The sequence below is a fragment of the Hippoglossus stenolepis genome, chromosome 1, assembly GCF_022539355.2.
Source record: "Hippoglossus stenolepis isolate QCI-W04-F060 chromosome 1, HSTE1.2, whole genome shotgun sequence".
Lineage (NCBI taxonomy): Eukaryota > Metazoa > Chordata > Actinopteri > Pleuronectiformes > Pleuronectidae > Hippoglossus > Hippoglossus stenolepis.
The window spans coordinates 25,940,222-25,953,557 of NC_061483.1; the positions used below are offsets into that span (position 1 = coordinate 25,940,222).

The 13,336-nt window shown below is 40.2% G+C and overlaps 1 protein-coding gene across 1 annotated transcript; it reads left to right on the top strand.

Moving 5' to 3' along the window:
• Positions 1-925: 925 nt before the first annotated feature.
• On the top strand, positions 926-6,281 carry LOC118113565 (lactoylglutathione lyase). Its single transcript, XM_035163394.2, has 6 exons — positions 926-1,083; positions 4,109-4,191; positions 4,382-4,522; positions 4,770-4,837; positions 5,616-5,705; positions 5,853-6,281. The coding sequence occupies exons 1-6, from the start codon at positions 1,015-1,017 to the stop codon at positions 5,942-5,944; spliced, it is 543 nt and encodes a 180-aa protein (XP_035019285.1). The 5' UTR covers positions 926-1,014; the 3' UTR covers positions 5,945-6,281.
• The last annotated feature ends 7,055 nt before the right edge of the window (positions 6,282-13,336 follow it).

The following is a 13,336-nucleotide window of genomic DNA, read 5'->3' on the forward strand; positions in this document are numbered from 1 at the left end:
ACTTAGTAATATATAGGCAAATATACAATGTAATAATCACATAGTGGATTCAAAAGCAAACTTCCTTGATTACATAATAATAAGCCTTGTCTGACCAACTGATAAAGTGGCACTTCCGGTGTTTCTTTTTGTTCAAAATAAAACTTGACAAACTGGTAGAAAACCTTTGACCTGGTTTCACAAACAAAACACTGGTACGGGGTAAAGATCATTTAGGAACAAGGAATTTGCTGACCAAATTTTTATATTATCAACAGTGTTCACGATACAAGAAAATCAACCTATCACGAGATTCTTTGAATTGGAGACAGTTGAAAAAGAAAAAGCCACTATGTATTCTGTATTATTCTGAAAGTTTGAATTGAAAATGAAAGTAAAGGAAAAACAAGAGGAGTTGTCCATCTGGAAGAAAAAAAAAAGAGAGAAAATGAGATGATGAGGAAAAATACACGAACCTAGTACAGACAGTATTGAAACTTCAAAACAATCTAGCCAGGGTCAAAGTAAAATTGTCCCTGCCAATGCTAGAATATAATATTCATATGGGACACCAGTTATTAAAGCACTGGCCTTATAATGTGGGTTATAATTTTCTTTATATTTATATTGTTTTTAGTAGCTATTTATGATGTTTCATATATTTATATGGTGCCAACTCATGTCTGTTAATGTAAAACACTGTCTGTTTTGGGTTTTTTATTCTTCTAGATATTTATATTTTAGATATCAGAAGGTTTTAATGTTCTACTTTTTATTTTTTCTTATGTTAGTGAAATATTTGAAATTTTAAAAATGTTTACACTTCCTACCCTTAGTTGGTATAAGATTATTTTTGACATAATGTGGACCAACGCTGATATGATACGCTGATACGCTGTTGTGTAATGCCTTTTATTTTTGAAAGCTCGTAGCGGAAGCTCTGTGTGTTGAACCCCTCTCTCTCTCCCTCTCTCTCTCTCTCTCTCTCTTCAGTAGAGCTGCCTCCGGTCTGCTAACTAGCGTCATTCAGAGAAAATGAGCGACAAAGGTATGACAGACGATGCGGTGGCTGCAGCTTGTAAAGATGGAGACTCGATCACTAAGGTAAGAGACTTCCTGTCTCAGATCTGGACTCAACTTCTGCTAGACTCTGTCAAACTAGGCCAGCGACTCGGCTATGCGTCTATTATCGGACAGTCACATGTCCGATAACAGGTGTTAAGGTCCTCCGCTCAGCCGCACATCAGTACCGCGGTGACAAGTCATCAGCTTTATGCTCAACATGTCTGTCAACGCGTCCGGTGGGTTCAGCGTTGATATAAACGTTCCAGGGTTTATTACAAGCTGCTGGAAGCTAGCTGCTCTCACTGTTCAACTTTAGCTCTCGCGTGGATACCGCACTGTGCCGAGCAGAGTCGGTATTTAGGCGCGGTCACACCTGGGATTAGCTCAGGTGTGCAGAGGAGCGAGGAGCTGAAGGCAACATGTCCACTTCACTGACTCATACCGCCTCTGGTGGAGCAGTGTGCAGCTTTTAGAAACAAGTCTCCTCCACGTGTGTCCTTTTTAAAGTCCTGATCAAACCTCCCGTACTGTGCCAGGGGCGGGTCTAGGCTGTTTCTAAATCGGGGGGCCACAATTTGCCCAGAGGGGCCAGTTGTATATCAACCATCCATGCAGCATTCCTGATTCAGTGTGATGCCCTTTTAAGTCATTCCTTGTTTACTGTCAGCTTTTTTTCAAGCACTTTGTCTGCTGAAAAAACTTAATTATAATTCTTAACAAAATGTGATATTTATATTTTATTATACAGATGTATAATAACAATTAATAACAGTATTATGTGTATTAAAAAAGAGATTACTCACAGGAGAGGGGCACTTCTGGGACCAATCAAATTTCAGCTGAGGCCAATTCCCATTGGACCCGCCCCTTATAGTCAGCACTATGCATAGACAGTAAAAACACAAGGATATACTGCAATCTAGACTTGTAGTATTAGATTCATATTCAAACTATGGAAAACACAGGCGATAGATGCACCCTCCACTTTCCATACGTCTTTCATAACTTTGGTGAAACTTTCACTAATTTTAAGATTTAGTTATTTTTCTTGTAATTGAACATTAACTGTTACAATCACTCATAATCCTGTTCTTTTTTATGTTGAGGATCATATACTGTTTAACCTCTCTCTGTTAAATATATTGAAGGAGATACTTTGCCAGTCAATGTCACAGAGGCCCAAAAAGTTCAAAACTGCAATGGTTCATCCCAAAAGTGTGATGATTTGACACAGAATGACCCATAAACCACCTCTTGTTATTACTGTCTCTTAATCATTAGCTATCAGACTGGCTGCACACGACCTGGAGATTCTGTAGGCCATTGTTCGACAAACTTGACCCTAGGTCCACTGGAACCGGTTTCTGTGAATATTCATTCACATCTGTTGAAGTGCAGGCTGAAGACTTTGTGGAATGTGTTAACACGTCTGTGTGCTGCAGAAGTTCAGTCAGATTGTCAGGTCGAAGTTCATATTTGTTCTCACTTGACCTGAGAAAAGTAAGATTCCATAGCACTGTTTACAGAGACCACTCAAACTGGTTTGGAGGTTTTGCATCTTTTGCAGAAGTAATGGATTTTGCCAGTTGAGTGAGTTTCTATGGACATGTAGACAACCTGACAGTGTTTAGAGGAAGGGCCCGGGGAAGGGGAAGAGTTGCTTGCCACAGAGATAACACTCGACTGGGAAACACACACCAGAAGTTTATTTCTCATACACTTTAGAACTGGTTTCATCTAATTGTCAACATGCTAGCTGCATTATGTTACATTGCTCTAGTTTTGACACTTCTCACCAATGACAACATTAGATCCTGTGCTTGTTATCTGCATCTTAAAAGCAACAATCAGTTGTGAAGGCAAGGTGATGCTGTCACCATTTTTTAGTGTTTGTGGATTGCTTTTAGTAAAATGTGTCCAATTACAGTATAGTATAAATTTTACGACGACATCAGACCTCAGCTTGTAAAACGTAATTGTTTCCCAGACAATAAGGAAGTTACTTATCTGAACAGACCTGATCTAATGAGTCTGAAACACTGGCTGCTCTGTAGCTCAAACACATGAGGCGATCATGTGCTCTCGGTCGCCCTGAGGTGCCGTTTAGCTAAAATCCCTTTTTAAGAGTTAGTGCAAAGATACAAATGTTCCTTTGCTGGAATCCAGGGACAGACAACACAGTGAGACGGATCCTCTCTCCCTGCAAACAGACGTGTTGCACTTTCTAACACAAGAATATCATACAGTGATAACTATCCCCATACTACTACTTTTTAGGGGAGGGGTATGGAGAACTGGTACTAAATTGGTACCAGTTTCTCATTGGTCAGTATCAAAATCTTGATAAGCCTGTTATTTATGTTACGTTCAGGGTTTCCGCTATGCAGCCAGCCATGGTTACATCATTACTGCCCCGGCTCCAGGATTAGGGAAGACGCACATTGGACCTAACTGCCTTGTATCCTCCCTCCCCACTCCCCAGCCTAAACTGAATAAGTGTCAAATCCATATTGAGACAATCACAACTATAGAGATGTATCAATAATAGTATTGAAAAGGTATCGATAAGCAGCATCAGTTTTAATATTGATAAAATCCCATCCCTACACCACTATCTCCATTGTATTTCCATTCATCAAACATGTCATTATATTCTGTTTTCCACTGTGGTAGCAGGGTCTAGATTGTTCATGGACAATCTAATTGCTCATAAAGTTGATGTGTAAATGTGCAACAACAATGTGGCTGATTACCCACACTTGTTTCCTGTTTGGGCTGTGGCTAACCAGCAATGCTCACAAATTACTCACCACTGTTTCTATTGCACTGTGGTGCAGCTCATTTCAATTCACTGCTTCATTTTTTTCCTTTTTTTCTCGGAAGACTTGTCCATTAGTGCTCGTGTTCAGGCCTTCTACTGTCACCACATGAACCATATTTGAGAATTTTGAGAAACAATAAGATATCACCTTGTAATTTAAGTGATTGACTATCATCATTACTGTATATTTTATTACAATGTGACTGTATGTGTGTGTGTAAAGTTCTGTCCTTGCATTTCTAGGATTTCATGATGCAGCAAACTATGCTGCGAGTCAAAGATCCCATTAAATCCTTGGATTTCTACACCAGAATCCTCGGCATGACGTGAGTATTAGAGTGGAACTCAGTTTGTTGAAGTTTAAATCGATCTGTTCTGGTTATTGCAACTAAATAAGATTTTACAGAATACATTTTTCACACAGTTGTGTGTGCGTGTGTGTGTGGTCAAGGCACTTTCTCATTCATAGCCAGGACTAAAGTGAGGTTTTTCTCTCTGGTGTGTAAATTCTTGCAGGCTCCTGCAAAAGTTTGACTTCCCTGCCATGCGTTTCTCTCTCTTCTTCTTGGGCTACGAGGACAAGAAGGATATTCCTACAGACATGAAGGAGCAGACGGCCTGGACCTTCTCCAGAAGAGCCACCATTGAGCTGACACAGTGAGGGTCAACATCCTAGAGTTAAAGCTGTGTGATAAGGGCATGAAATTATCAAAATAACCATCTGTACATAAAAAAAATGTATATTTTACTTTTTGCATGTATGTCCCATCAGTGCACAGATGGTGTAATATTTTGAAATCTGCTTTTTAAGTTATAGTTAGTGTTGCAAGTAATTAAAAATGTATAATAATTTATTCACTTCTTCTCCTCATGTCCTCTCTCACCTCTTTCTCCTGTCTGTCAGTAACTGGGGCTCTGAGGCTGATGAGAGTCTGTCTTATCACAATGGGAACTCTGATCCACGTGGCTTTGGTAAGATTGGTTGCTTCTTGTACACTTAGGATCAATAGAACTATACAAGGGGGTCATGGAATGTCAGAGGTTGAGTGAGTTAAAGATATTTTCATCATCATGTGTAGTGCAATACTACACTGCCATAGTCTCAGATCATTCACAGAATATTGGTGCAATAGCATACACACAACAGCATTGAGTCTCAAATGTAATTTTCCATGAAAGCATGCAATATATTGTATATATTGCAACAATACAGTATTACAACACAGTAATATTACTAAACACACTTCTTGTATGTATATATATATATATATATATATATGTGTGTAATAGTAACACATACATATATACATCTGCCAAGGAGGTTATATTTTCCTCTGTTTTATTGATAGTTAGAAGGATTATGTAAAAACTACGTTTTGTGGAGGGTTGGACAAGATAAGGCGTTCAACATTGTCCTTGATTTCTCAGAGAATAATTCATAGATATAGATGAAAACTGATATTAATGAGTTTATACACTTGCAGATCCAAATCAAAATCTAGAGAATTTAAATGTGGTTTCATAAGGGAACTGTTGGGCCTTGGTTAAGGTATGCGCTCTATTAAGTGTCATTCTAATTTTAAATCTCTCTTTAAAAATTCATCCACAGTACCAATTCACCTGCCAGTTATCGTTTTTTTAAACTGTTGACGTTTATGTTAATGTATCAGCTCATAAAGCAAAGTGAGGATATGTGGAGCTGTTGTCTGGATTTAGAGTTCTGAGTCTCAGTCTACCTCACATTCAACAGGACACATTGGAATCGCCGTTCCTGACGTCTCTGCAGCCTGCAAGTTGTTTGAAGAACAAGGAGTCACGTTTGTCAAGAAGCCAGATGATGGTAAGATGTGAAGCATTGGTGAACATTAGGTTTATAGATGAAATGGATGAATCTTTGTCATTTCACCCGTGCTATGATTAGGATGCATCATGATGGAAATCTTACATATATTCACAAATAATTGTCCTTCCCTTATTTTTTTCTTAGGTAAAATGAAAGGCTTGGCCTTCATACAGGACCCTGACGGCTACTGGATTGAGATCCTGAGTCCAAACAACATGGTGTCCATTACCTCATAAAAACTGACAACATGCTACCTGCTGCAGTGCGTAAGGGCCAGTCCTGCTGTGAATTCCCCAGGAGAGCAGAACACTGGCATTTAGTGATTAATAAGCAACCTACGCCGCAGAGCTGAGGGGAAACGGAGCGGGATCTGCTGCACAATGATGATCAGTGTGCCTTTGCATGGGCTGGACTATTATTGCGAGTTGATGAGCAAATGGTTTAGTTATTTTTATGAATCGCTACTACTTAGTGTAGCTGTTGAGTTTATCTGCCATCAGTTTGTATGTGTTTTCAAAATAAATAAAGCAGTGTTACTGGGCAATACGTGTGAAAGCCAGTGTTCAAATGAAATAGATTTTTTATTTCTCGAGTTTAGAGACAATAAGAAATATTACTTTTGTCAAAACAGTCAGCCAAGTTATTAGTGCGGCAACAAAGTCGATCACAGTTCAGATCATAGCAGCAGAAGTGAGGTGACTTAGCTCCTGTCTCACAGTTTAGTTATAAAAGAAATAATGTACATTTAGAGTTTTTAACCTATTCAGAATTAATTTTAAAGTCAGATCCTTTAATAATTTCCTCCTTCAACTCAGGTTTTTTAGTTTATACAGAGTACAGTTGGTTGACTTTACGAAGTCACTGCTGCAGTCAAGACCCGACAACCAACTGGGAAAAGTGACCCACGAGAAGGCCAGCTGGTTTGACGTCGTTTAATTTTATGCAGATTCTTTAAGAAATATGCAATGATGTACAAGAAAGAAGAACAATAACTTTGAGGTGGCTGAAATGAGACACAGGGTATGTAAACTAAATAAAACAGGACGTATGTATAATAACAGGAAAACGTAACTAAACTCAGGAAGCGATGTAACATTTTGAAGGTCTATTTTGCAGGAGTAAGGAGAGTACCATCAGAAATGGAATATAAGAGTCATAATTGTGTATTTAATAATTTGACATTTTGAATTGTGAATAAGCCTCTCTGCCATGGAGTCTGCCATGTTGCACTGCCATGTTTCTACAGTAGCCCAGAAGGCACAAACCAAACACTGACTTCAGAGGTGACGGGGAGATCCAACATACTGAAGTTTTGAACGTACAATATGCAACTTTTCAGCAAGCAGTCTCTCAATCAACAGTAACAACCCTAACACTAAGACCTAGCATGATGATGTGAAGCGGCGTGGGATCATGGGAGTTCTTGTCTTCACCACCGTTGCTGATGAAAATCAACAGGACAAATCGTGTTCATGGCTTAATGTAGTGAAGACTAATTCACGTTACGCAGCAAGTAATAATCGTGCTCCACTACGAGTAACCAATAGAAACAATGGAAGGAAAAAACAGCCGCTGTGTGTTTTTCTTCGTCATACGTTGTTTGAAATTGTAGTGGAGGCAGACAAAGCCGTGGGTAAAGAGGATATGATGGAATTAAAGGGCGACCAAAATGAAACGTCCCTTTACCTTGAATAAAATTCACACTGGGTTTGAACATTGTTGAAAACATTTAGGATGGATTGTGATGGATAATTTTACATCCTTCGTCTCTATGGTGGCCGCCATGTTTTTTTTACAGTAGGCTAAACTGGAAAAACTAAACACCTTTTGAGTTTTTATGACAACTGAAGACTACCACAGGTTCTCTCTCATGTTCGAAGCGGGAGGGTGAGGTGAGGGGTATTCAGCTGCAACATGCAACTTCACCACTAGATGTCACTAAAATCTACTCACTGAACCTTTAATTCCGTTGGGTAAAAAAACAACAGTACATTACACAATCAAGCCACATTTAATAAATAATAGTTTCCCCCTCAGAAATCTATATCTTTTATTTAGCAATTTATAAACTTTTAATTCAAATTCAAAGGAGGATTATTTCTCCCTTGATGTGAACAGTGCACATGGATCACACACACAAAGATAACATGCTTGTATGTGTATGTGACTCTTTTCATGTTCACCATCAACATTATATAAATTTGTGATGGTCAATATGCAGTTTGTATTCCAGGCTGTATAACCAGTGTTACCTGCTCCGAGGCAGAACATTTTACTACTACGAAAGGTAACAGCAGCTTGGGTTTTTAATGTGTAACAGTAGGGGGCAGCAGAGGGCGGCTAATGCCAGTAATGAGCCAGCTACAGAGAGATGTATTTGTATGCAGGTTGTAATTTTAACATTAGGTTGTTTAAGCTTAGAATTTGGAGTGGGTTTATTTAAAATATAGGTGCACACAAACTGCAATCACAGCTCCACTTTATTTTTATTTGCAACATTTCCACCAACAACTGGACCTTCTGTGAATCACGAACTCAGAGCGTACATGACACGTATCCATAAACACACAACCTTTCAGAAAGTTATTTTTTTTAAATCAGCAAAGTCAGGATAAATGTGATTGAGGTTATGATTTTATACCACAAAAAATAAAGGAACTCCTGGAATACAATGAACAACATCCCTGAAAGAAAAATATGAATTTCTGCTGAAGAATACATGATATGATCAAAATGTCAGAAACAGCTGTTGGATGGATTTTGAGGTGATTTTGTTTTTCAAGTGCTGTTTCATAGGTGAACATGAATGACAAGTCGTCAAAGTGATGAAGGAAAAACAAATCTCAATTTAATGACATTTGGGAAAACTGAAATGATTTGACTGAAAGCTGCAAAACAGCTACTAACTGCGCCTTGTGGGGAGATTGTCTTTTTTAACAGCATTGACAGGGTTTTCAAGGAGGATTTTTCACTTTAACGAAAGATATTCTTGAAGTTCCCTTGAATCCACCGTCTAAACTACATGTGTAACGTGGATCATAGTCGGTAAAGACATTGCCGTTTATAATTTGACAGCTTCCTCTCAATTGTTTCAGTAATCCATCAGACCTGAAGGCCTATTATGCCATGTAAGCACTGGCCTGCTCCCTGAACCTCACCATCACTACATCTCCTATCAGTATTATGGATGTTAATCAGTTAGGATAATGGAGGACTCATTGATTCCTCTTGCCTTGGTTCAGAGCTAATGCAATATGTACCCGATTCATTACATTGCATCACATGGAGCCATATTACCATCTATTCTTCTTTCCAGGTCAACTGATTCTCAAATCATCCCTGATGGCGAGGAAGACTCGCATGAGGCAGAGGGGGCTCCACAGTGTGAGATGGTCGGGTTCACTCATAACCACGTTGACAAATAGCTCTCTGTGAAAGAGATGGAAATCTGAAGAAAGGGATGACACTAAAAGCTAGACTATTGAATTTGCAAATGGGGATCGCGCACCCATCCATTTAAGATGTCCAGTGTACACAGTAACCACATTGTGGAAGCCCCCCCCCCCCTCCTATTGCAGCTGCACATTCATCTGCAGCGAGGGGCAGGTGGGGGTCACTGAGAGAGAAATAGTTGTAGTAAAGTCCTGGCTTTGAGTGAGTGGCAGAGAGAATGGGAGGAAAAGACAGAGGGGGAGTAGAACGAGATATACAGAAAGCACAAAGGGATAGTTGGAGTTGGTGCCACTCCTCAGCTAAAGTTGGCTTGATTTCCCGAGAGGCCAAATTAGTTTTTATTGGACGTTTTTGGGGGGTGAAAGACTGTGGGTGAGTGTCAAAAGCCAGCAGGAGAAGGGGCGGGGGGGCCTCAGAGGGAGGAAAATACATGATTTGTCAGCAAACTGCGAGCACTGACAATCCACATGTACCACAAAGCACAGCAGACCACTAAAGAGCATCCCAGGCCGCAGAAGGCCTAATAATCACATTGCGGTGGGTGAGGCGAGGTGGACATAATGTTGATTCCTCGTGCTTGAGGTTGATGGTTACATATATTGCCGGTGTCTTTCTTTTACTTCCTCTGCTTCAACAGATGAGCAACAAAAAAGGAGTCTCTGAAGTCTTGCTTCCTTCGAGCATCAGTGACTCTAAGAATGGCAATATCTGTTCACTGGTCAGTCAGCCCACCGCTGTGGTCCGGCCTGAAATATCTGGACTTGATGGACGGCCATACATTTTAGCACAGTCATTCATGGTTCCCAGACAAAGTATCCCACTGGCTTTGGTAATCCCCTAACTTTCCCCTGAAGGCCCACCATGGGGTTTACATTTGTTTTTTAGATTGAAATGTTTCCATACTGGATGGATGCCATGAAATTTACATTCATGTTCCCCTCAGAATTTATGACCCATTAAGTTTTCACATCAGGCAGCGTGACATTCCCACCAGCGTAAGGTCTACCTGTGATTCACATACTCCTCAGAGGGTCCTATTCCCAGAGTTGTGACTTTTGTCGCTTCTCTGTGCTGTGGATTCATGAGGCTGTTTTAGAGAATGTAGAGGAACTACCCCTATGTGCTGGGTGAGTGTTTACGTAGTTGGATAATTATCACTGATGCATGCATGTGTTAGCAGCTTTTTGAGTTGTGCTTTGAAGTCGGAATGTGGAAAAAAGATGGATGGTGTCAACAAAATGTGTTGTATTGATGTATTTAGACAATTAAAACAATGCTTGGACCCCTCTTTCCAATATTTACATCTTGTTGATGAGCAAAGAAAATGGATCAGGTTTGACAGACATATATAAATAATAAACAATTATAATAAGCAATAATAAGTTTGGTGTTAGGTATTACTACTACTTCCCTAGTGGTTGTTCTGACTTTAGAGAATCTTCCCAGTCAGGAACACATTTTTCTGATCATTCCGACACCACATTACTACTGAACATCAGCATGTTTGAATTGTCATGAGAGCAGGTTAGAATCTTCTAGTTTAAATCACTGTACCAAAGTGATGTCTGACAGAGTCAGTATTGTGACTGTTGTGTTCTCCTACTTCCTACTTCCTACAGCCTCACACGTCCGTTTCCGTCTTTGTACTCATCTCAACAACAGCATCACTCAACTCCTCTGTTGTTTTTTCTTCATGTTTCCACTCATCTTCCTTCCTTTTACCCCCTGAGCTCCTCTGACCTCTGACCTCTGACCTGGTCTGTCTTATTAGCTAATGGACCGGTGAGACAGCCACACTGACCATCAGACTAAACACAAAGAGCCCCACTATTGGGACGTTAAATGCCAGGCCATGTGGTTAATACTGATCAGCTTTAATAAAAACAGAGATAAACACAAAACCCTAGCTTGACATATTTTTTATAGGTATACTTTCTCCTTGTTCTGATCTTAGCAACTAGTTCAATCATTTTATAATGTTTTATTATCTTGTTTTTTTTTTTACTCTTTTTTCATCTGTAACACTTTTTATTTTTGTATTTGTGCTCTAATGCTGTGTGATCTCTCATGCAGCTGTGCAGTTTCCTATAGTTTGCCTTCAATTTGTCATTTTTCAAAAAGTAAAGGACATTGCAACTGTGTTTTGAAAGGTGATATATAAATAGAGATTATCATTGTTATTATAACAGTGCAGTGGATGCTTTAGGATCTTTGGAAATAAGCATATGGTCAAATATCTGTTCCTCCTCAGTTAAGCAGCAACTTGAACTAAATGGCTCCAGAACCAAAATCTTCTATCTTTCCAGACAACACGTCTCGCCTTAACTCTGAAAGTCTTCTTCTACCCTGCTTTACCAGACATAATGAAACAGACCGTAGAAAAAAAAATACGCTGACAGAATCCTGTGCTAACATTTTAGGCCTGACTCCTTAGGTCACTTAGAGAGCTGAATTGAAAAAGGATTAGGAGCAGAGAAAGAATTAGAGGGATTAAAAAAGTATTCTCAGGCTGTTTCACAAATCCATAGCAGATGTGGCGAGAAAAAATGATTGGTTGTAGATGCTACAACTCATATTAACAAGTTTTGTGAAACATGGCGGCAGGGTTCCTCACACATCAGCGGCCAAACCAGCAGGAGCTCAGGAGCAAAACTGCCTGTGTTCAGAGTGTGGGAGTCAATAAAGCTTCACTTCCTACTTCTCCTGTGTTGATAGTCAGACTCCACTTGAACAGCTTGAATCCCTCTCTGCTAACACCGGACCAAATTGAGCTTGACAGAGCTGCAGGGGAGCTGCTTCCGCTGTTGTCACCCTTCCATCGTTCTCCGGATTATAAATGATGCTCGGAGATCGACAATATTTAAATTTACTCCTGGAAACAAAACCAGAGGACAGACGGACTTATGAACTTCCACCACACACACACAAAGACACAAATGCATTCTCCAGCATGATTGCACATACAGAAGAAACAGGCGGGTTGTTTCCACAAGGCGTGGATTTGTTTGACATGTTTGGTTACTTTGGAAACGGCAGTCATGCACCTGTGGGAGTGAGGGTCTGTGCAGCAGACTGGTGACAGCCAGTTGTCTAGAGGGATGGGAGCGGGGTAACGGATATGAGCTGGCACTGGAATCACTGGAGCTGCCAAACTGGGCACAGCTTCAGCATCAAGGACGCCCTGTGACCACATTTTCCCGGCCTCATCAGGCCGCACCCTTCTTCAGAATCTGGGATATTAACTAGCATGGCATCCAGTGACAACAACAGCCACTGATGGTAATTTGGGGGTCAGACTTTGGCAGGTCCAGTGACTGTTGATAAAGATGGACAGCATGACAGCTCACTCAAAGTGTAGCCAAACCTGAATGAACCATTTACATCTTCATCAGGAGCAGTCCTCTTCCATGGAGTCCGTTATGTTGCACCAACATGTTTCTACAGTAGCCCAGAATGAAAACAGAGAGAGAGGGCCTTTCGTGTTTTTACCTTTCCACCGTTGACTCTCCTACACTCTTGGAAGAGGAAGTTGACATGAGTGGTATTCAGTTGGTTGCTATGTACAACTTCACCACTAGATGCCACTAAATCTCACACACTGAATCTTTAAATATGCAGGTGAAGGCTTCATACATGATATTAGAATCCAAGAAAAAAGATGGAGCAGCAACAATTAACCCAAAACACACCCTTTTTTTGCAGAAACATAATCCCAGCTATAAACTCAGCACTCAACTTCACATCGACACTGAAGAAACTCTGGCATTTTAACGGTTTGTGCACTACTTTCTTGCAGAGTCATCCCATTAACACACGTCAGCCTCTTATATTGCGCCACAGTTTAGAGGGAAGAGCTTCAAATTTAACAAACAGTTTCTATGGAAGCCAGATGTCAAAATAATGTTAATAATGATATTTGTTAGGGCGATTTGAGATACACTCCGCACAACCCCTCTCTTTTAGTGAGGTTGAGCAAGGCACTAAATCCACAACAAATCTGCTGCTCTGCAACCGGGCCTGACCTCTGTCTGTTTTCCAAAGTGGATAAATAAGATAAGTAAAAGTGTAAATGTCACAGTTTCTTTACAACGCTCCGCCTCTTTCTTCTGCAGAGATGCTGAACGAGCCTGTGCATTTCCCCCTCCCCAATTAGCTGACTGGTCTGAACCGGATCT